Genomic DNA, 25,239 nt, shown 5'->3' on the forward strand with positions numbered 1-25,239 from the left:
CGTTGCCGCTCGCACGATTGGCCGAGGGCAAAGCAATCCGCCCAATCGGATTGGCTGCGGAGGCGTGCGATGCCCATGCGCTGTAGGGTTTTTTAATGCGCAGCGATTAAAAGGCATCGCGCAGATCCATGTCCCGTGTTCCCCAGCCCATTAATAATAATAAGAAGAAAAAAACGAATCATTACAATATATAACAGTACAAACATAAATAGGCGACGTTTCGGGAAATGGTCCTTCTTCATCGCAGGTAAATCAGTGTCTCGTTTACAGGCCTGAGCCAGTGGTGGAAATTCGACGTTCCCATGGCGGGGCGAGTATATCCAAATGATTATAATCACTGTTGCCTTCCGCACCACGACGGCCAGGATTTGAACTCGCGACCTTCTTCCGATTGCTCTGCCGCTGAGCCACCTGGTCCAGGGATTAGGGTCATGTGTAGGGACATCACGATTAATCTAAATCAAATCTTATAGGGGATACAGTATACAGGCATCTATTTTGGGCGTGTCAACATTGATTAAGTTCTCGTATTTTTAAAAATGTTTTTGTACAAATTACACTCCTGTACATATTTCTCTTCCACCCTCACCCCACCGTTGTATTATTACATATTGTATTTCAAGACTCGTTTCGGTTATTTAATAGTAATAATGATTAACATTTAGTAAAGCACCAATAATATGAATCCCTGCAGTCACGAAAGCTTTACATCGAAATTTAGTGCAGGGTTTTAGTTTAACGCTTTAATTAAAAAAAATGTATAAGCGAGAATCAAATTGGTAATAAAAAAAGGAAATAACTATTTAGAAACATGCGTTTAGAGTATTTGGCTGCTATAAATTACCACGTGATAAGCCACTTCGTTGAGCTATCATTTATGGCCAGGTCGAATCTGAAAAAGAGCTACATTATAGCTCAGTGGGATATGACCTGGTAAAATTAAATTTTAAAAAAACTTGTTTATAGTCACACTTCATTTATAATGCAGGTATTTTTTGGGTTAGATCGCGTAAATATATAAATGTGTCGTTCAACCCGCCACCACCCGACACAGCCAACTAGTAAGGGTTGTCACGTAAACAGAACGTGGCCAATTCGTAACTAGTACAGCACACCGGTAGTGTTGGAGAGCCAAGCCACAACATTTACAATCTGAGTACGACGTTTCGCCAGTAATTACAACTACCTTCATCAGGCACATGCCCAGACTCGTCGTTATCCGGGCATCGTCTAATTAATTATCAGCGGTGTGGCCCATCAATTGGTTCACGCCGATATTGAGCTCACTCACTATGACCGTGCCTATAGACTCGTGTGGTGGAATAAGACTCGTGTGGTGGAATAAGAACGGCTGGAATATGTTTGTTTGTATGCAATGGATTCGCGTGACACCTGCAGCCACTAGAGGTCGCTACGTTATAATAATCACGAGCCGTAATTTTTATCCACGGCTGAATGAAGAACCTCTACGTATGCTGCTGTACACTGTTCTTCACGAATTTTCAGAGAGGGCCACATTCGCCGATAAGACACAATCGGTGTGTGGGCCACCACATTGTTGGGGTTGACACCACGACGATGATGGGGAGGTGTTTTGGCATGTTGCGTGTTGTTGTCCGGGGCCGCACTAAAGTCCACCAGGGGCCATCAGTGGCACGCGGGCCTTGCAATGAAGAACCCTGGGATAGGGAGATGAGTACAGTCCTACACTTGTTAGTTTATATTTGCGGGCAGCAGAGGGCAGGGCAGCAACACACATTGTTGTACTCTACTTATAGTTGGGTGAAGTATGGTCAAACAACACTCACGACCCATCCGACTTGGGGAGGCCCTCATCCGGCCAACAGTGACTTCACGGCACGAAGAGCTGTACACGCATTCGTGGTGATACAGCTTGCACCGCTGAATGTCACCGCATGAATTCTTTATGCTCCACAAGTTTTAGAGTAGATCCCTCGAGGGTGGGGAGAGGGGAGGGAAGGGGGACAGGGGGTGTATGTAGACCCCTCCACTTCCCCAGCCAGCCCAACCTCACCCCCAACTACCAGCCCCACCACCACCACACTCAACCCCACGGCTCAATGTTGTCCGTGACCCCTTCCATCCCAAGCGCGCGACCGCTCCTCCTCCTCCTCCCCGTGCATCTCCCTCCCTTCCCGTGCATCGCAGTGATAACCACCGGCAACTTCCCACTTCGCTCTTCTCTATGCTTGAGGCGTATTCCAGTGGCACATACACAGGTACGTGTACACACACGCACGCACGCGCGCGCGCGGGTGAGTCACGTCTCAATGACTGTTCTGGGTCAACTGGTAGGCTGGAGTAAGCGCGTGTATCGCTGTAGCCACACAGGCATGTTGAGAACGATACTCGATGTGGTGTGCCGGGCGCAGACGTATTTTCCTGGTCGCCCATCGGGACATATGCTGGCCAATTTAATCCCTGGCAAAGATATTGATCCAACATGATTACGTACAAGAGCGAGATGAAGGGTGAAGTTCAAAGTCGCTAGGGTTAGGTCTCGGTGTGAGTGTCAGGGTTCTTGCTAGAGGTAGGGTCACAGCATTGGGGTCAGGGTAGCATTGTCACAGCATTGGGGTCAGGGTAGCCTTTAACAGACTGTTGGATAAAGTGTTGTTAGTGAGCACCTATTAAGCTTTGCACGGCGCACGAGTTATGTCATTGCCGCTGGAGTGCTGCCGATACTCGTTTAAAGCTGAGTGGACCTGGGAGAGGCTCAAGACATGTTCAGATATCACTCATCCAATTGGTGATAGCCATAGCTTGGAATTAAATCGAGGTCGCGACTGAGTTGTCGCCCAGTGCGCTAATTGCTGCACCATACAAAGACAAACATCCTCGGTGTAGCTTACACAGACTGTTGGGGCAAGTGCTGTTAGCGAGCGCTTATGAAGACCGGCACGTAAGCGGAATCTAAACCTGACATTCCACTAGGTTGACTCAGCCATAAATGATCAATCTTGATTTGAAGCTTTCGTGACTGCAGGGATCCATACTCGTCGGTACCAACATGACTTTACCGAAAGAGCCAAATAGCATGCCATAAATGATCACTTTATATGGTTGTAAACATCTATATTAAAGCGATAATGGGGAGTTGCAAAATTACTCCGTGTGCTGTGCCAGCCATAATAGGCGCTAGCTAACAGCACTAGTTTAACAGTCTTACAGAACTAATGGAACTTCGTAGTTTGTTGCGCATATTGTATCCGTAATATACAACAAATCGTATTTTGTGGATACATTATTCAACAGTTTAATATAATATGCACGCTATGTATTGTATGAAATGCATAGCTCTATTTATAGATGTGCTACTGCAAAATAATAAAGTTGTTCGAACTTGTTGCGGATTAAATATATTAATAATGAAAGTGATGTGGATTGTGTATGCGCCTGTGCCTTTTTGTATTGTCTAAACAAAAATATGAGTTAATATCCATATATAGTTTATATAGTATCCATTATCTTGTACTAAATATGTGTTTAAGGATATTATTAAATTATGCTCGACATCCAACGATTAACGCCATTTACATGGAGTATTCGCTCACATAATTACATACAAATTGCAGTCATTATGAATGTTGAAATTAGTTCGCACTTAATTATAATTGCGTTACAAACACATGCACAATATATCTCGGTTTCTCCATGTGAGTCACGGTCCTTTCTCAAAGACATCGGCGATCGTGGCATATGATGATGAAGACCCAGTGCAGAAGATCCCTGGTGTTGATCTTCCACGAAGCTCATGCAGTGCCGGATGAAGCGAGTGCGAGGCCTGTAGCATATGTTATAAAGGGGCCCTAAAAAAACACAAATATAAAACACAATTTTTTTACTTGCATAGTAAAATAATTGTATTTTTTCATTTGGTATACAGCCAGATAATACGACAAATCGATAACCTTAAACACCCAGTCGTTCATAAAAGTTGAAGGGCGGTATAGTACTATAGTAATGGAGCAAGTGCAGAATCACTGAACCGGAATTGATAGCTTGAAAGCATTTAGCGCGGGGCTCTTGAAAGTGCGGGGCCCGTAGCGCATGCAGCTACTTTTGCTACGAGGATAATCCAGCACTGAGCTCATGGTCCACCCTAAACCGCATCCACTGCACTAACCATAGCAGATACGGATACCCGATGCACAAAGAGAACATTTAAAACTCTCCAGTGTGCGACTGTGGTCATCCAGAACAGACCGTACAACGTATAACGACGCAATTCCCGATAAACAAATACGAAGACATCACAGCGATGAGAAACAACTCCACTGTTCCTGACGCTATCATCTGGCGTGATTACATGCATGTGAAATTTTAGTTATTGCATCTAGATCAGCCGTACGAAAGAAAATTCTAAAAGTTTGCATCAGATTGTTCAAACTTCTTCTGTAACTTACTTTTCGACTTTTCCCGGATTCTCGTGGTATACACCATTCAAAACAACATTTCGATTCAGTCTCTCGATTTCTCATATATCTAAGAAATATAACTTTTCACTTCTCTATTTATGATCACTCATTTTCTTTTTGTGTACCCTGCTGCTATCCGTAACACATTTATGTCACTCATCGTGTGTCTGTCCATGAAATGTTTAATATCCCCTTTATTAAAAAAAACCCTATTATATTGCCTCCAATTTGTTCTGTAGGGTCTCTGTAATTGTCCAGCTTTCACCTCCATATATTCAGATATTCCATAAAAACTCGGTGTAGATTAAAATAATTTCTCATTTAGGTTTTTTTTCATACCACAGGTAGCCCCCGACTTACGATGGTCCGACTTACGATGGTCCGACTTACGATATTTCGATCTTACGATGGCGATATGACAAAATTGTAAAATATTTTTAATTTCGCGCGGCAGGCAAACGCAGCAGCGTAGGAGGTACGATACTGTAACTTTATCATCGCCATCCTCCTCTTCCGACAACTAAGTTAATGTAGCCATCAACAACTTAACATCGTTCAAGTATGCAGACGACGAACATAATCTTGGTGAGTACAGTACAATATGATACGTTACGATACGTTCAATGCATGTATGATAACATAGCTATAGCGATTTTATTTTAGGGTTACCACGATACGATACATACGTTCAATGCATGTTAAAAGTTTTTTATAGCAGATACAGTGAGGGAAAAAAATATTTGATCCCCTGCTGATTTTGTACGTTTGCCCACTGACAAAGAAATGATCAGTCTATAATTGTAATGGTAGGTTTATTTGAACAGTGAGAGAGAATAACAACAAAAAAATCCAGAAAAACGCATGTCAAAAATGTTATAAATTGATTTGAATTTTAATGAGGGAAATAAGTATTTGACCCCTCTGCAAAACATAACTTAGTACTTGGTGGCAAAACCCTTGTTGGCAATCACAGAGGTCAGACGTTTCTTGTAGTTGGCCAACAGGTTTGCACACATCTCAGGAGGGATTTTGTCCCACTCCTCTTTGCAGATCTTCTCCAAGTCATTAAGGTTTTGAGGCTGATGTTTGGCAACTCGAACCTTCAGCTCCCTCCACAGATTTTATATGGGATTAAGGTCTGGAGACTGGCTAGGCCACTCCAGGACCTTAATGTGCTTCTTCTTGAGCCACTCCTTTGTTGCCTTGGCCGTGTGTTTTGGGTCATTGTCATGCTGGAATACCCATCCACGACCCATTTTCAATGCCCTGGCTGAGGGAAGGAGGTTCTCACCCAAGATTTGACGGTACATGGCCCCGTCCATCGTCCCTTTGATGCGGTGAAGTTGTCCTGTCCCCTTAGCAGAAAAACACCCCCAAAGCATGTTTCCACCTCCATGTTTGACGGTGGGGATGGTATTCTTGGGGTCATAGGCAGCATTCCTCCTCCAAACACGGTGAGTTGAGTTGATGCCAAAGAGCTCCATTTTGGTCTCATCTGACCACAACACTTTCACCCAGTTGTCCTCTGAATCATTCAGATGTTCATTGGCAAACTTCACACGGGCATGTATATGTGCTTTCTTGAGCAGGGGGACCTTGCGGGCGCTGCGGGATTTCAGTCATTCACGGCGTAGTGTGTTACCAATTGTTTTCTTGGTGACTATGGTCCCAGCTGTCTTGAGATCATTGTAGTTCTGGGCTGATTCCTCACCGTTCTCATGATCATTGCAACTCCACGAGGTGAGATCTTGCATGGAGCCCCAGGCCGAGGGAGATTGACAGTTCTTTTGCGTTTCTTCCATTTGCGAATAATCGCACTAACTGTAGTCACCAAACCAAGCTGCTTGGCAATGGTCTTGTAGCCCATTCCAACCTTGTGTAGGTCTACAATCTTGTCCCTGACATCCTTAGAGAGCTCTTTGGTCTTGGCCATGGTGGAGAGTTTGGAATCTGATTGATTGATTGATTGCTTCTGTGGACAGGTGCCTATTATACAGGTAACAAGCTGAGATTTGGAGCACTCCCTTTAACACACCTGGGAGCCAGAAAACTTTCTGATTGAGAGGGGGTCAAATACTTATTTCCCTCATTAAAATGCAAATCAATTTTTAACATTTTTGACATGCGTTTTTCTGGATTTTTTTGTTGTTATTCTGTCTCTCACTGTTCAAATAAACCTACCATTAAAATTATAGACTGATCATTTCTTTGTCAGTGGGCAAACGTACAAAATCAGCAGGGGATCAAATACTTTTTTCCCTCACTGTAGAATTGTTTTCTGAAAAAAACTTTCTATGAAATTGCAGTTCATATAGGTAGGCTAAGAATTTACCTTGTTTTTTACAAAAATTTTTACTGAGCAATACAGTATTGTTATTAATAAATACATACAGTATATAGTTTATACAGTACGGTACTCTAAATTGCTCTGTTTTGCTAAATTATCACCATTCTTTAAGACTCCTGGGTAGGCTAGGCCATTTTCGACCTACGATATTTTCGACTTACGATGGGGTCGTCGTAACGCATCTCCATCGCAGGTCGGGGACTACCTGTATATACAGATGTTTGTATAACAATAATGGAAAGTAATTTCTTAATCCACTGCTTATTCAATGCGTGCCCATGCCGTGACGATCATGCGAGTTGTTTTGACCAGACTTGTTGGTAAACAGGGTCGCGTGGGAGAGGGGGAGGCGGTATAATTCGACTCAATTCGTTTGAGGCGTTGTTTGACCTAGTTGACTGGTGTAAGTTATATTGCTGATCTAGAAGGGGTGGAAATCTGTAAATGTATTTATTTTTGAAGGGCTAATGAGGTGACATCTTGCTCAATCTAGTAGATTATAATAATTTTAAAAAATCATGAAACCTAAAAATGTACACGGTGTATTTGTGAACCTAATTACGAGCGTGAGTAGTCTTGATCGCTGGTTCCACTCACATGGCAGGCTCGAGTTCCACGCAGCTACGCCTCACACTAAACACTCACGCACTCACGCATACACGAGCCCTATCATCAGTGAACCGAGTAATTCGCCTCCTGTAGAGCGCAACGCTAAAGTTGACAATACGAAACACTTTGCCTTTCGCCTCATATTTGTTTTTATCCCATTTATTCAACATTTAACGGGAATAATGCGAATGACTATACAAATGTTACGAAAAAAAAATTACCGTATTTTAATAATAAAAACTAATTTGCCTTCCTGATTGGACCATGGTGGAATGGCGCTCACTGCTACTGGCGGCCGTGACAATTCCACATTCCTATGACAAGAGCGAGTACATCGTTGACTTCCCAAAATGTGGTAGAGATTTTGTCCAGCCCAATAAAATAATAGGTCAATCATGATACTTCCAGAGGCTTTCACAACATAGTCTGATTTCGTGTTGTTCCTGTTTGTATAGTTTTATTCACTCGATCATCATTAATGCAACATCACCAGCATAGTAATTCGCACATCATTTTCCATTCATCAAAAAATATATTCTCACTCGCTATTTAGTGCATGCATGGTGATCTCTAAATATACGAAGTTAAGGGATTAATTGATGGATTGAGAAAGAAAATATACCGACGGCCAAAAGTGCACAAATAAGCAATGAGAAGTGCATGCTTGGAATTACCCTGGGGGAGAGAGAGAGGGGAACACGTGGAATGAGTGAAAAAAAAACATGCCGGTTAACTTCATCATTGAAATTGCTAAGAAGAGTAAATGCAGGGCATGGGCAGGACACGTCGCGGCTAGCATCGTCAACGGTGGGTCGAGGCTGGCAGCAGAGCGGCAACCAACGGAGCGAACGCGACCCAGAGGTGGACTGCCGCGCAGACGGAGCAATGCGTTCAGTTCGTGCGACGTTGCCGTTTGTCGCGGGGCTAGATGTTAACTACCTCGCCTGGTGTACAGGAGGTCGTCATGGGTTCGATCCCGACCCTGACGTCTGTATATTTGGGGTTTGCATGTCTCTCTCGGCGTGATTGTGTGGATTTTTCGCCATGTCCTCTGATTTTCCCTCCACATTTTGAATCAACGTGCGTTTAGAGCAGTGGTTCTTAACTTGGGGTGCACGCACCCCCTGGGGGTGCGAGATGCCCTTCCTGGGGGTGCGAGACATGCCAGATTTTTTAAGAAGGTAAATCACCGAAACACAAATGAAATAAGGGCACGTGAGTACAACTACTTTGTTTCATCATACCATATGTATTTTTTTATGTTTAAGATTGGGAACCAAAGGGATGCAAGGATGCAGTAAAGGTTAAGAACCACTGCTTTAGAGTATTTGGCCGCTATACATTTCCACATAAGCCACTTCGTTGAGCTATAACTTATGATAGCCAGGTCGCCTTTGAAAAAAGAGCTGTATAGCTCAGTGGGCCTTACCTAGTAAAATAAAAAAAGCGTTTAGTTTAGTCTAGCTTGTATCGCTCGACCGTGAGAGATGGCGACGGCTCAGCGAGGCGTCCATCCACGCACCATCGCAATTAATTATTCGCGCAAATTGCAAGGTCGTGTTTCCTGGCGGTGATGAAGCATTCGAATTTTCAAGCACACGTGCTTTGATGAACCTACAGAGCCAGACGTGGTGGTTCATGCCTGTGATGTATGTTGAACTTCTTTCGCACCGTACGTAGCGAACCATACTAATCGGAGGTGCGGTGTACGCAGATATCATTGTGTTCTAAGATGGCTGTGCATCTCATGAGCCTCAAGATGCATTCTCAAGGGAATGTTACATTGGGTTCTTTGGAAAATACTATTCGGGAGTGTTTTTGAATGGGTGAAACCGGAGTACCTATAGAAAACCTAATATGCACATACGGGACTAACAATCAACATTGCCATCTACTTGCCATACCTTACAGCTCCACATCTACAACACCTGGAAAGCCCTGGTGGTCACCTTTCCGAGCACTAACCAGGTTCAGACCTGCTTATCTTACAAAATTTCACGTGATTGGGTACATTTCAGGGCGACTTGACCTTTGTTGTCCCAGTTCTTCAAGCTAAAAACAAATGACCGACACGCAGCATACAGCTTTGTGCGGAGAATGATTATGCGTCGTCTCGTTGGAAAGGTTTCATCCAGCAGTGCATAAACCATAAGCTGCTGCTGCCGATTCATGTTGCTGGTGCTACTGCTGATGATGATTGATGGGCCTATGTGTGCGTGGCACGTGCTGTTCGCTGAGCAGAGGGGACGATGACCATGGAGGTGTCTTCAAGCGTCCACGCGCCTTTAAAGTCACCTGGCTCGGAGGCCACACGGCCCTGCGGCCACAAGAGACACAGCCCCGGGGCCCAGCGTCGGCCCGAGAAGCCTCCCTTCTCCTACATCGCCCTCATCGTCATGGCGATCCAGAGTTCACCGGCCAAGCGAGTCACCCTCAGCGAGATCTACCAGTTCCTGCAGGGTCGTTTTCCGTTCTTCCGCGGCGCCTACCAGGGCTGGAAGAACTCCGTGCGACACAATCTCTCGCTCAACGAGTGCTTTGTGAAGCTGCCCAAGGGCCTGGGCCGGCCAGGCAAGGGCCACTACTGGACCATCGACCCGGCCAGCGAGTTCATGTTTGAGGAGGGATCGTTTCGACGGAGGCCGCGGGGGTTCAGGCTCAAATGTCAGGCGTACCGAGGCAGCCAGGCGTTGCTGCACTACGGGCTGGTGGGGCTGACCTCGACGGCTTTCCATCATCACGATCAGCCACATCACCACCATCATAATCCGCCTCCCCATCAGATCCTTCATCAGCAGCTCCAGCATAACCAAGACCATCACAGTTATCAGCAACAGCAGCAGCAACACCATCAGCATGACTACCTACAACACCATCACCACGAAACCAATCATCTTCACAGCAATGGGCTCCACGAACAGTCGTACGGGCATCTGCAGCACCACCTGGCACTCGGGATGGACGTTCCTAGGTCTGCCCTGCACCACGCTAATCAACATTCAGGGCCAGATCTACCAAAGTCGCCCAGCTTCACGAAGGTCGCGTATGCGGAAGGGGCAACGTGCAGTCTCAAGGAGGCTTCGGCGACGATGGCGCGGAGGGGGAAGGAAGCGCTCGGCTCCTGCACGGTGGCTGATGATGGGCCGCAGTCGGCGGCGACCTTCGGAGGAGACGGGTACACGGGCGGGGGCAACGGAGCAAGGCGGTGGCTGCAGGGGTCACCCGGCGGCCGTGACCGTCGCCAGAGTCAAAGAGCCGATGACGGGCGGCCCAGCTCGGGGCAGCAGCTGGGCCTGGGGGCGGACGCGTGCTTCGGGAAGGGAGACGAGCTCACGTCCTCCGAGCTGAGCAAGGGCTCACTGGGCCACCTGGGCGCCGGGACGCACGGGTCCAAGGACGTGCGTGCGGTGGACGCGACAGACGTCCTGCAGGACGTGGGGTCCCGTTTGGGTTTTATTCAAGGCAGCAGCCACTCCGTCGGCGACTTGAGCGCGGTGCACCACCACCTGTTCGTGGGGAGCACGGGCTTCTCCAGCGCTGACCAGGCACCTCATCTTCTACCTCATCATCATCATCCACCTCTGTACGCACCACCTCCTGGTCATGGATCGTCTGAATTTGCCACCGGCCTGAGTCCAACGTGGCACCAGAATTGTTCACCTGGCAGCTCGCCAAGCCTCACCCGTCTGTCGCCGGCAGAGAAAAGTCGGCCACACTTTATCCACCATCTCACCAATCATCACCACCAACACCAGCAGCAGCATCAGCAGACGGGATCCTCCTTCCTTTCATACGGTGGCAGCGCTGCAGGTATTAATCACACACAGCATGGACCACACGTTCGTATATGCCCCGAGTCACACCTTGAGATCAGTGAGTGTCTGCTGATGGAGACACTTTGAGCCTGATTTAAATCTTGACAAAACCAAGGCTCAATAATACTGCAAATCGCTCTGGCGATTTGCAGTATTATTGGCGGTTATAGATATGCCAGTGGGATCTCATCACAATTGTATCGGAAAGGAACTTTTATCTACAATACACGAGTCGGGAATTTAGACTGTTGTAGTGAAGGTACTACATCGCGATGAGATTGCAAACCCAGATACCCATGCTGTGGGACTTTAGCCATAGCATGGAGCCCTGGAATCGAAGGCACTGAGCATGAGGTCTTTGCTGTACACGTCACCAGCTCTTCCATGACTTTATACAAGACATTATACATCTTATTACAGGGAGGGATCTATAAATCATCTTTGTTTTTGCATCTATACATTACTATATTGATTGTACGATCTTTCTTGAACCTACTGCTGGATTATTGTAGATAATTTCACGACCGAATACTGGGGTTAAGGGTTCTTTTTGGGCCCTGGCGTTTTAACTTTTGTGTTTTCGTTGACCGACTCCAACATTGGGCATTATTAGACGTTGGTATAATTTACAACACAACTCACAATTTACAACAAAGACAAAGATCCCCTGTATAGCCTTAACAGACTGTTGGGGCAAGTACTGTTAACGAGCACCTATTAAGGCTGGCACAGCACACGAGGGGGTGGGTGGCCAGCACCACGCCTTTGTCTCCCCAGTGACGATGTTTACACACCGCAACAGGTACTCATTTGAGGCTGAGTAGACCTAGGGGAGGCCCAGGACCGGTTCGGATAATCGTCACTAGTCTTGGCCCTGAGCGGGAAGCCAACGCGGATCGCTGGGTTTGTAGTGCAGCACGCTGACCGCTACAACTACCGCTCCCCCCACAATTTACAGCCCACACACACGCACGCACAACACTCATACCAGAACATTGATGCGCACTAGCTTTCTATTGGACGTGAGCGATATTTAGAATCAAGAAAAGCATTCAGTCATCGTCTGACTGAAATTTCCTCCCCCCCCTCCCCCCCACCATTAACACTGAGTTAAGTAGAAACTGAAAACATCGAGGGTGGTTAAGGGGCAGAATGCGTGCTAATATTTTAATGTATACAGCTATCTACGCATCCACCGTTTGATCAACAAGCAGTGTGCAATATCTCTATTAGCCAATTAGACAGCACAGTTTGTCGTTAAGATATAAATTATATATAATTGTACAATTGTTGAACTGAAGGGCTGCATGGACCAACTTACAAAGGACACATGGGAACGAGCAACGCTGTGGCGGTTGGTGATGTCACGGCGGGCCGTTGGTGTTGTCACGTTGGGGTGTCTCTGAGGCAACGTCACTCGATTACTCCGAGTTCATTACCTGATGATGCTCAAGGCAGTTTGAGTAAAAACGTCATCTTACGTTGGTGTTTAATTGTGTCAAGAAGAGTCTTAAAGAGGAGGTGGTCAGAATTTGATCGGTACATTGGGACGTATAAATAATATTTATAATTTTGATTTAAAACTTTCGTGACTGCAGTGATTCATATTCTTGGTTCTTTCGGTAAAGTCACGTTGAAGGGAAACAATAAAATAATAAAATATATGTGAAAAATAAAATATATAAAAAAATTCTCACGTCTCAGGACGTGAGAATTTTATTGTTTTATATATATTTTATTATTTTATTGTTTCCCTTCAACGTGACTTTAGCGAAAGAACCAATAATATATTTATAATGGTAATGTATTTGTAAATGTGGCTATCTTGTCGGGAGGTGAAGGGTTAATGACAAATTATAATAGCAGATAACTGCCACGTGGCCCAAGCACAAAAACAAACGTGATTCGTACGATTGTTGAGGATAATTTTGAATCTGCAAATGTGTATACATTATACGACATGTGGAATACGTGTATAATTTATACACAACAATTTGCATAATTTACACGTAGGTAATTTAATGTAATAAATACAATTCATAATTAATTTATATACGTTGCATAAATATCGTAGTTGCACATTAAAGCTAAAAACATGAATGAAACCCCTATTCTGTGAACTGAAAATTTACTTGGGCTGCTGCGATTTGGTGAAGTTACAGTCGGTACATCTCGTACGAGATCAGGCCCACAATAACCACATGGTTTATTTAAAAAATACGGTTAAAGCGTTGGTCTTTTTTCATTGCATATTTCTTGACAAATATATTCGTGTAATAACCGGTACAATAATCACATTTCTAAATAATCTAATTACCTCATTATTCTTTAAATATTATACAAATTATTTTGATGATGATGCTGCTGCCTTTGCGTTGGCCGTGGTGCAAAATAACTCAACACATTTGTCAATAACACTGAGACCTCAAAATACAAAAAAACTGAATAGGCGACGTTTCAGACAATGGTCCTTCTTCCGTTTGGAACGCTCTTCCTTGCGATATTAAGACGCCACTGGAGCTGTGCACTTTTAAATCCTCTAAAATTATAAATTGAAAAATCATTTCTTCATCAGTGCTTTTTGGGTTTAGTCCGTTATCCTTCCCCCGCACCTCCAATTAGCACGGTTGGCTACGTACGATGCGAAAGAAGTTCAATATAGATACCTACATACATACACACATACGTACATACACAACAAAAATAAAAGCGGGCCAATACCCGAAACGTCATCTGTTACATATTTTATCCTTATAAGGCCAACGTGTTTGTGTTATTCTTTAAACTTTCTTGCTTTCCTGCATTACAACTTGAATTAAGCCCACATTATTGTATAAATATGCTAATTCTTAGTGTACCTGACAGAATTAGCGTTTTAACAATTATATGATGTAAATATGCAATGATTAGAAGGTTTAGAGCAGGCGTGTGTGTTGAGTGAACTGCTATTAAAGAACTTGTACGCAAACTTTATTTGAACTGGAAGTACGGAAAGCCACAGAGACAATGTCCCAACGTTGGGCCAACGTTCGGACGATGGTTCCAATATTTAATGCATGCTGCACATAATTGCAATCAATATTTGTTTTGCGCTAATTATAAAACCAAACGGGCAAGCCAGTCTGCTCAGGAGCCTCCATTTGTTAGGGGAATTAATTGTACTCAGAAATGTGCACACGGAAACACACAAACGCAAAGACACAAATATACAAAAACACAAATACGTAAACTCACAAATACACACACACATGAACACACAAATGTACATATTACACAAGCACACAGATACACGTATACGTAAACACAGATATACAAAACACACAATACACAAACACACAAATACACGCATATAAAATCCACATATACACACCACACACAAATACACAAACACACCACACACAAAATCACAAACACACCACACAAATACACACCACACACAAACGTACAGACACAGGCATTAGGTGCTTGTGCTAACATCATTTGCTTAAAGCAGCATAATGTAACTTATATATATTTATGAAGCGATTTTGTTTTGGAAGTGCATTTAGTTTCCTAATCTCGGTTAAATACTACATCTGGACATCGGTGTTGCTGAGTCATGGGGTGAGTTTCGTAGCATTGGTTTATAGATTTGTATTATTTCCATAAAAACGTGCAGTGCCTTCGCACGGACGGACGGACAGACACCGTCTTCTCTGTGCTTAGAATAGAGTTGCGTGTGTGCTCTCTTAAAGCAAGTACAACGGTGTGAGGCGGAACAGCTGTGACATTGTGAAAACGACCAAATTTGAAAGAAAAAAAACCATTAAAAAGACAAACGTCTATTTAAATTATCTCGAGCCTCCCGTAAATCACGTGACTTCAATGTGGCCACCCCCACTCTAAACCCTTTCCCCGCCCCCTGTGGAAACAGACTCTGCTCGTTGGTGCAGCCGCATCAAGGCCCTGATGCAGCCTCTTCCTCCCATCCTCATCTCTCCTGATCCTTTGCTCGCGTTTCTCCGTTTGTTTCCTCGTATTTCCCACTCTACCTCTTCTCGTTCCCGTGTTCCTTTTCCATGAATTGCATCCTCGACCTTACTCCCCTTCCCCGCGGTGTGCCACGGAAACAAAGTTTTAGGAACTACAATTATTACAACAGCTCGGCTCCACTACGCAGCCCTGTAGGGTACTTCGCACGAGTATAAAACAAGTTCGCAAGCACCGGCGGAATTAGAAATCACAATTTAACAGGCAGGACTTCAGATCTCACTCGATATTTTCCGGTACGCTGCTAGACTGGCTTGAAGTAGGGACTATCAGCATAAGGCACTATCGCTAGAGTATAGGGCACACCTGTCCATAATAACGCAATATTATTGAACCGTATATTCCTACAAGCCTATGAACAGGTTTATTTATATATAAACGGCGAGATTGATGTGGCGTGTCAAAATACTTCCCAGAACGGGGTTCCCGATTCTTCCGGGCTGAAATTAAGACACTGCTGGTGGTAGCAACCACGAACTTAGAATCACAAACAAGTTCCAAGACAACCAATCTCATTGTATGCACTGAGGCGTACAATAACATACACTACAGTACAATGTGGATGTGTATAGCCTCTGTCAGTGCGGCCGAATCTAGAGACGCTGCACAGAAACAGAGAGCATGTTTATTTGAATAGAGGCTGCAGTCAGTCAGTCACAGGCAGAGGAATACAAATATATATCTTAGGCCTAAAATTAAACAGGGGAAGGCAGTAGATAGCAATGGATGGCGGGGGGGGGGGGGCTAGGAAGTTCCAGATCGGACTACACGTGTTTAACTTCTTTCGCACCGTACGTAGCCAACGATGCTCATCGGGAGGCGCGAGACTGTGGGGAAAGCGTAGAATGAGCGGCTTCCCACCGAGCGAAGGTTGTCGACGAGTTGGTGGCATCAACAGAAGGCCGCCCAACAACTCAGCCTCGGAGCAGCCCATACGGCGGCCTGTTTTTTTTATACGTGGTGGATGGCCACGTATGCAAGCGCTATGCATGCCCAGCCCAGCTTAACTTTCCGAGATCTGAACAGATAGCCGTGAGGTGCGGGTGATTTGATCACAGTTTGGGATTGTGCGCGTGGGAGCGGTGGCGCAGCGGTTAGCGTCCCGCGCTAAGAACCCGGTGACCCGGTGTCGATTATCTGAACCGGTCCTGGGCATCACCTAGGTCGATTCAGCCTCAAATGAGTACCTGGTGCGGTGTGTAAATATCGCCACTGGGGAGACAAAGGCGGTCGGGCGTCGTGATGGCCACCCACCCCCTCGAGTGGCATGGCGGCCTTCATAGGTGCTACTCGCTAACAGCACTTTCCTCGACAGTCTGTGACGGCTGTACGGGTGAGCTTTGTCTTTGTGCAGGGATTACATTCTCATTCGATATTTCACGAAAGGCTGCCAGGGTTGGCTTGGAGCGGGGCGCATCGGCGTAGGACACTTCCAGTTGAATAAAAGTTACGCGGATCCAGAGTGAATCCCGTATAAATTGTATCCTGTATTCCACACCACCGCAGTATCACGGGGAAAGAACACGGGTCGAGACGGGTGTAGTCACGTCAACATAATTCCTGGAACAGCGTTCCGGACTTGTTCCGGCTGAAATTTAAGCACTGGGTGTGTAAACTCTGCGCCGAGTGTTAAAACACTCGCCGTTCGCGAGACTTTCTGCAATAGCTCCCATTCCGCCCCCACCCCCCCCCCCCCCAGAATCCAGGATCCAGCCACCCCTACAAAGTCCACACAAACTCCAGCCCCGTGCGGGTCCCCGCTCGGCTGCTGTGGTCTCCGGGACCACCCACAGTTTGTGTCTCTCCCCTCCTGTGGAGCGTGAAGGAAAGCAGACTTCTCTCTCTCTCTCTCACGCACACACGCCCAGCGCACAGTGACACACTCGTACACACAGGACGTACGCACGCACGGAGCTAATTTTATAACGTGTATAAATATACTGGAGTAAACATACGGACATTTGCTGTGGGCGGGGGGGGCGGAGCGGTGGTGCAATGGTGAGCGGACTGCGCTTCGAACGCGATGAGCCAGCTAGCATCAGTCAGTGGCGAGTGACATCTGAACCAAAACTGCCCCCCCCCCTCCCCCATAAGGAATCTGCACTGACCAGAGTGGTGAAGTATAGTTAAACAAATCCACCATAAACAACATGTTGGACGGACCTTCATCCAGCAGTGGATTGATCAATGGTTGTAAATGATTAATGATGATTTACAGCAGTGGATGATGAGTGGTGCTGCTGTTAGGGCACTTGGCAAACAAGCGGAAGTTCACAAGTTCAAATCATGGTTGGGGGCCAACTTGGCCACATCATCTCTCTGAGGTCGATAAAGTGAGTATCGCTGATTGTATTATGTTATGTTGAACTTGAAAGGAAGGCTTAACAGAATGGCTTGGCGACTTATGAGATTGGTGCCAGAAAGATTTGACAATACTTGAGTATATTGGCAAGACAGAGGAAAGTGGAAACAAATGACATGTGCATCTCAGGGCTACCTGCCCATGGAGCGTGATGGTGAACTTCTTTCGCACCTTACGTAGCCAACCGTCCTTTAGAGAGTGACCCTGCCATGTACTCTATCTACCACTGACTCAGGGATGGCGGCAGATACAATTACTGTACTGCCTTACATTTATATGGGCATGTAAAAAATACGAATATCTTGTTTAACCCCAGCTGCCGCTGAGGCTCTCCATCCATGCCTGAGTCACATCCTGACTCCACTACTGCGACTCCGTACGGCCTCCCCCATCCCTCATCGACTTTGCCAGTCTCCTGACCCGCATCCGCAAACGAAACATCGACCCCAATACTCCGATTCCTCTGCCTGCTCCCAAACCAATCCCGGATCTATTCCCGAGATGTTAACTACCTCGCCTGGTATGGAGGAGGTCGTGGGTTCGTTCCCGGCCCTGACGCCTGCTGCTGTATATTTGGAGTTTGCGTGTCTCTTTCTCCCTGTAGAGATGTTGACTATCTCGCCTGGTCTACAGGAGGTCGTGGGTTCGTTCCCGGCCCTGACGCCTGCTGTATATTTGTAGTTTGCGTGTCTCTCTCTTTCTCATCATCATCATCACGGTGGCTAGGAGATGTTAACTACCTCGCCTGGTATGGAGGAGGTCGTGGGTTCGTTCCCGGCCCTGACGCCTGCTGCTGTATATTTGGAGTTTGCGTGTCTCTTTCTCCCTGTAGAGATGTTGACTATCTCGCCTGGTCTACAGGAGGTCGTGGGTTCGTTCCCAGCCCTGACGCCTGCTGTATATTTGTAGTTTGCGTGTCTCTCTCTTTCTCATCATCATCATCATCATCACGGTGGCTAGGAGATGTTAACTACCTCGCCTGGTATGGAGGAGGTCGTGGGTTCGTTCCCGGCCCTGACGCCTGCTGCTGTATATTTGGAGTTTGCGTGTCTCTCTCTCCCTGTAGAGATGTTGTGTGATAATACTTTACTACACTGGTGGGTGCGTGTTGGTGAGCTGTTGGGGATGACTCAGGTGGCGAGATGTTAACTCTCTCGCCTGGTCTACAGGAGGTCGTAGGTTCGTTCCCGGCCCTGACGCCTGCTGCTGTATATTTGGAGTTTGCGAGTTTTCCCCGTGGCCGCGTGGATTTTTCTCCAGGTCCTCCCATTTTCCCTCCACATTTAGAATGGACACGCGTTTAGAATATTTGGCTGGTATAATTTTCCACATGATGACGAGCCACTTCGTTCAGCTATTATTTGTGGCCAGGTCGCTTCTAAAAAAATGCTATATCGCTCAGTGGGCCTTACCTAGTAAAATAAAAATGTGTTTAAATAGTTAAACTTACGAGTGGTCCCGATCAGCCCCAAGATCTAAATCACCGAACCCTTGCAGATGCCAATGCCTCAACTCCCCCTATTTATTCGGAACAATGGCAAACAAGTCTGATTTTTAACCGAGCGTACGCCATTTCTAACGTGTCCTATAAATCGTTGTTTCTCAGATCCCTGGTGTCTTTTGCATTTTAGATATAGTTAACATTATAATGAATACTCAATGTACGGTATATGCAATTGTACGTTTCCCGAAATTAGTGACTTTGTGGCCATGCAAGCCACTGCAGCTATGCACTTTTAAATCCTGATTGGAAGCTCATTTCTTTCGAACTGCTTTTTGTGATTAGTTTGTGGTCCTTCCGCTGTACCTCCGATTAGCACGGTTGGCTACGTATGGTGCAAAAAAAGTTAAACATACGTACATACAACAAAAACTATGAACCCTTTGTAAACCAATGTAGTGAGCGAACTACAGCGCTCTGATGACAAGGATTTACTATTTTGTTCTTTTGGTAAAGTCACGTAAAAATAAAATAAATCATAGAATACACGTTTCGCTTGCAACACAAGCAACCGTCATCAGGTGTGAAAGAATGGAGAGAGACACACATACAGAGAGAGATAAACACAGACACGGAGAGACACAGAGAGAGAGACACACAGAGACAAACACACAGAGAGAGCAACAAACACAGACACAGAGAGAGACACACAGAGAGACAAACACAGAGAGACACACCAGAGGGAGAGACACACACGCAGAGAGAGAGACACACAGCGACACAAAGAGAAACAAGGCCTCTGTGGCGAGGCATTATATATAGAGGGGGGGGGGGGCAGAGAAATAAGGAAGTCAATGAGAGCGGCAGGGGGAGTGAACGGAGTAAACGGCAGGGGGAGAGAAATTGGAAATTTGAGAAAACAAACCTATTAAACTTAGAAATGTAATGCGATGTAACACAGAGAGTCGGATAACACAACAGTTAACACATTACCTGGTTGATTACGTTCTTCCAAAGATTGCTACATTTGAAGTTAAGTCTGAGTAGTGTGGAAATCTTCCCCGTAGAGGTGGTTCAAACTTGATTTGAAGCCTTCTTAAATGCAGGAATTATTCTTTGGTTCTTTCGGTAAAGTCACGGAGCCGTGCTATCTGTTGATGTCCCTCCTAAGCGACCTTGGGATTTGTTTAACCCAGGGGTCGGCAACCTGCGGCTCAGGAGCTGTGAAGGGCTACTTCTTGACTTTATTTACAGAGGGAAAGAAGTATTTGATCCCCTGCTGATTTTGTACGTTTGGCCACTGACAGAGAAATGATAAGTCTATAATTTTAATGGTACGTTTATTTGGACAGTGAGAGACAGAATAAAAACAACAAAATCCAGAAAAACGCATGTCAAAAATGTCATAAATTGATTTGCATTTTAATGAGGGAAATAAGTATTTGACGCCCTCTCAATCAGAAAGATTTCTGGCTCCCAGGTGTCATTTATACTGGTAACGAGCTGAGATTAGGAGCACACTCTTAAAGGGAGTGCTTCTAATCTCAGCTTGTTACCTGTATAAAAGACACCTGTCCACAGAGGCAATCAATCAATCAGATTGCAAACTCTCCACCATGGCCAAGACCAAAGAACTCTCCAAGGATGTCAGGGACAAGATTGTAGACCTACACAAGGCTGGAATGGGCTACAAGACCATTGCCAAGGAGCTTGGTGAGAAGGTGACAACAGTTGGTGTGATTATTCGCAAATGGAAGAAACACAAAAGAACTGTCAATCTCCCTCGGCCTGGGGCTCCATGCAAGATCTCACCTCGTGGAGTTGCAATGATCATGAGACGGTGAGGAATCAGCCAAGAACTACACGGGAGGATCTTGTCAATGATCTCAAGGCAGCTGGGACCATAGTCACCAAGAAAACAATTGGTAACACACTATGCCATGAAGGACTGAAATCCTGCAGCGCCCGCAAGGTTCCCCTGCTCAAGAAAGCACATATACATGCCCGTCTGAAGTTTGCCAATGAACATCTGAATGATTCAGAGGACAACTGGGTGAAAGTGTTGTGGTCAGATGAGACCAAAATTGAGCTCTTTGGCATCAACTCAACTCGCCGTGTTTGGAGGAGGAATGCTGCCTATGACCCCAAAAACACCATCCCCACCGTCAAATATGGAGGTGGAAACGTTATGCTTTGGGGGTGTTTGTCTGCTAAGGGGACAGGACAACTTCACCGCATCAAAAGGACGATGTACCGTCAAATCTTGGGTGAGAACCACCTTCCCTCAGCCAGGGCATTGAAAATGGGTCGTGGATGGGTATTCCAGCATTAAAAAGGGCCCAAAACACACGGCCAAGGCAACAAAGGAGTGGCTCAAGAAAGAAGCACATTAAGGTCCTGGAGTGGCCTAGCCAATCTCCAGACCTCAATCCCATAGAAAATCTGTGGAGGGAGCTGAAGGTTCAAGTTGCCAAACGTCAGCCTCAAAACCTTAATGACTTGGAGAAGATCTGAAAAGAGGAGTGGGACAAAATCCCTCCTGAGATGTGTGCAAACCTGGTGGCCAACTACAAGAAACGTCTGACCTCTGTGATTGCCAACAAGGGTTTTGCCACCAAGTACTAAGTCATGTTTTGCAGAGGGGTCAAATACTTATTTCCCTCATTAAAATGCAAATCAATTTATAACATTTTTGACATGCGTTTTTCCGGATTTTTTTGTTGTTATTCTGTCTCTCACTGTTCAAATAAACCTACCATTAAAATTATAGACTGATAATTTCTTTGTCAGTGGGCAAACGTACAAAATCAGGCGGGGATCAAATACTTTTTTCCCTCACTGTATTAAGAACCGTTTCGTATTCACGTGCATTGCGGCTGTTTCAATATTGTTAACGAATTCGAAAACAAAAAACGGCTCTTCTTTTTATTTTGGTGGCCGACCCTTGGTTTAATCACACACGCATTTTTTTTCCACAGAAGACTTCCCTCTGTTCCTGTGCCCCTCTCCACCTGAAGACAGAAAGGACTTTACCCTGGGCTTAACGAACGCCGGCCACGCCAGACAGCCCACACACCTGGGCGACCAGTCTCTGTGCACACCTGGCCATGCCTCGTACGACGTCAAGCCCTGCCTCATCTGAGACTAAGACCCGTGGCCATCTGGAAAGGCCCCGAGTGGCCCGTGGAAGTTGTTCGGAAGTTGAGACCTCAACGTTTTGATGGCCTGGGAGCGTGATTTACATCCTAAAGTAGTGATGATGAACTCTGGATGCTGAGGAATTAGCCAAGAGTTAGATGAATTGGGAACGTGTCGACAGTGCCCAGCTGAGCTTTAGGAATCAGTCGTGCTATCTGTTGATGTGCCTCCTGGGCAGCCTTACATGGCACCGATGTTGTTGCCGATTTTTTACTCAACAAGAACACTACGGTATGTGTAAAAAAACATATTTTTAAAAATGTTTTATCATGTCAATGTAAAATGTTTTATTCAAACAGCCTATTGGAATGGTGGACTGAAAGTTTTCCAACAGCATTTATTTCAGCAGCCAAACGCTGTAATGCAATGGGTTCCACCTCCCTGGGTCTCATCAGCAGAATATGGCCCTGCTAAACATATGCAGCCGAATTTCCTGATGTAATAGGCAAGAGTCCTCCACGAACACTGGGTGGCCTATTCTTAGTTTTTTCGGTAAAGTCACGTTGTTGTTTCCCTTCAACGTGACTTTACCGAAAAAACTAAGAATATGAATTACTGCACTCACGAAAGCTTTAAATCAAAATTTACTGGGTGGCCTGTTCACATTTACGCATGCAGTAATAATCATAACGATGCCCTTGACGTATCAAGGCGATTTTAATGAGGGTGCTTGCCATATGTAGCACTGCTATTGTTCGCTGTCGTTGCTTAGCATGATGATGTTGGTGTGTTTACAATTAATTTAACAGATTGTTGCTTGTGCTGCCATTTGATAAAAAAAAAAACTGTTACAAAAGCATCGTAACACGTGCTGCCCTTGTAGCACACGAGCAACCTGCGCACGTGATGGTCTGTCCGTCCCTCCAGGCAGCCAGCCAGCGAGCAAAACTTGTTCTAATATATTAGCGCGTACATTTTTTGAAGCAGTGGTGTCCCCCGGCACAATTGAGCCTTTGGTAATGTTCATCAGTTTTGGCAGTCCAGTCTATTGTGTAAATTCCACATTCCTATGGCTGGAGGATCAGTCCATCTGTTGGACAACCAATGCTTATTTTCTGCCGACGTCCAAAGTGGTGCTTTTGTTCCTGGCCCCAGATTGATGATGGTGATGATTGTGAAATTGCAGTTGACCCCGGATGGCGTTGAACTCATGTTGCTGCGGTATATTTCAGTAGTAATTAAACATCTATTAAATAACAATTATAGACTCTCTAAGAGCATAAAACAATTAACAAAATCTAATTTGTTGAATTGATTATAATCAAACGTGGCAATTATCTGTCATTAGTTCAAATGAGGTAACTTTTGACACATTTCCACCAGAATTCGGCGAATCATGTGTTTCACGAGTTACATTGCAAGCTGATTTTGAGATGTATATATATTTAAATCTTAAATCCTAATGTTTAGTTTTACAAAGATTCCAAAGCCCTCGTTTCATTCCTAAAAGCCTTGCCTGGTTTGAGTGTCCTACCTGGGCCCGGTCATCCAGGCAAGAGAGGAGGACGGGGAACAATGAAGGCCTAATTAGTAAGATAACATTGATGTTAATAAGTAATTATTTACTCTTACAACTTTAATTGTAAAGGGTTTTTGACTATGCAACAGATTAACAAAATGTTAGTACTATTTACCTACTTATGTGCTTTATATTCTGAATGTTTTTGTTGTAAATATTTGCCAGTGTTTTCTCACCGTATCATAAGCTCTCTATATTTGTAATATTTGCTTTTGAATAAAACCACCAATTTAATATAAAATAGTGGGCACACGTTTGGTTTTGAAATGTAATTAAACGTTACCTTCGTTATTTATTACGTTTATAATGTAAAGTTATAGCGGTGTTCGCTGCATACAGATGAAAAGTTATAGCTTTAAGAGACAAGTCGGGCTATTTTTAAACGTTTAATGAACAATGTGTACGCGAGATTGGTTAATTTCCGGAAATGTATCCATTCTCACAAAATTCAACTTATCATTGTCTTATACATTTTAAATAGTTAGGTTTAAATTTTGATTTAAAGCTTTCGTGACTGCAGGGATTCATATTCTTGGTTCTTTCGGTAAAGTCACGTAGAAGGGAAACAATAAAATAATAAAAATATAAAACAATAAAATTCTCACGACGTTTCGACTGCAACACGAGCAATCATCATCAGGTGTGAAAACCACAGCAAGAAAATTTGCTGTGGTTTTCACACCTGATGATGATTGTGTGATTGCTTGTGTTGCAGTCGAAACGTTGTGAGAATTGTATTTTTTATATTTGTATTATTTTATTGTTTCCCTTCTACGTGACTTTACCGAAAGAACCAAGAATAGTTAGGTTTAGTTTGAGCAGAATAACTCGCAGTCGTAAAATTAAATTCCCGTACCTCCGTTTACCACGGTTGGTTACGTAGGGGGCGTCCATAAATGACGTCACGCACCTAGGGGTGGGGGTCAGACATTTGTGACGATGTTTAACGACGGGGGGGGGGGTGAGAAATGTGACGTCACATCAAAATGCACAACTTTAAATAAATATAGACAACACGTTCTACTTAATTAAATAGACTTTTTAATATGTTTTTTCTCCTACAGCATCAGAGTGCAGCGCCACATTAAATACGCACTACAATGACGGGGGGGGGGGGGGGGCAGAGCTTTGTGACGTCATATTTGAGGGGGGGTCTGACTTTTTGTGACGCCGTGTGACGAGGGGGAGGGGGTCAAAAATCGTCCAAAATCGCGTGACGTCATTTATGGACGGCCCCGTACGGTGCGAAAGAAGTTCAAATCCAAACCATGATCCAGGCAGCGGCAAGTTTCCCCAAACTCCTGTCCTCGCCACCACCACCACCACCACGCGCTCACCAAGTTTACCCATCCCCATTCAAATACAAATCGAATGGTTTTACACTGCACGCGCCGGATGATTGTTAAACACGTCCCTTGACAATGAGCACGAGCCGTCATCCTCGCAGCATCGGCTTTTGGCTGACAGCCATCGAACAAAG

The 25,239-nt window shown here is 45.0% G+C and overlaps 1 protein-coding gene across 3 annotated transcripts; it reads left to right on the forward strand.

Moving 5' to 3' along the window:
* The first annotated feature begins 75 nt into the window (after positions 1-75).
* Positions 76-24,000, forward strand: LOC116952060 (uncharacterized). Of its 3 annotated transcripts, none has more exons than XM_032971080.2 (3): positions 76-2,240; positions 9,637-11,205; positions 22,021-24,000. In XM_032971080.2, the coding sequence occupies exons 1-3, from the start codon at positions 2,207-2,209 to the stop codon at positions 22,182-22,184; spliced, it is 1,767 nt and encodes a 588-aa protein (XP_032826971.1). In that variant the 5' UTR covers positions 76-2,206; the 3' UTR covers positions 22,185-24,000. The 3 variants fall into 3 exon arrangements, with proteins under 3 accessions (XP_032826971.1, XP_032826972.1, XP_032826970.1); XM_032971081.2 differs by having other exon boundaries at positions 22,024-24,000; XM_032971079.2 differs by lacking the exon at positions 22,021-24,000 and adding an exon at positions 16,939-21,006.
* Positions 24,001-25,239: the final 1,239 nt, after the last annotated feature.

The sequence above is a fragment of the Petromyzon marinus genome, chromosome 45 (genome assembly GCF_048934315.1).
Source record: "Petromyzon marinus isolate PM22_M1 ecotype Great Lakes invasive population chromosome 45, UKy_Petmar_22M1.pri1.0, whole genome shotgun sequence".
NCBI lineage: Eukaryota > Metazoa > Chordata > Hyperoartia > Petromyzontiformes > Petromyzontidae > Petromyzon > Petromyzon marinus.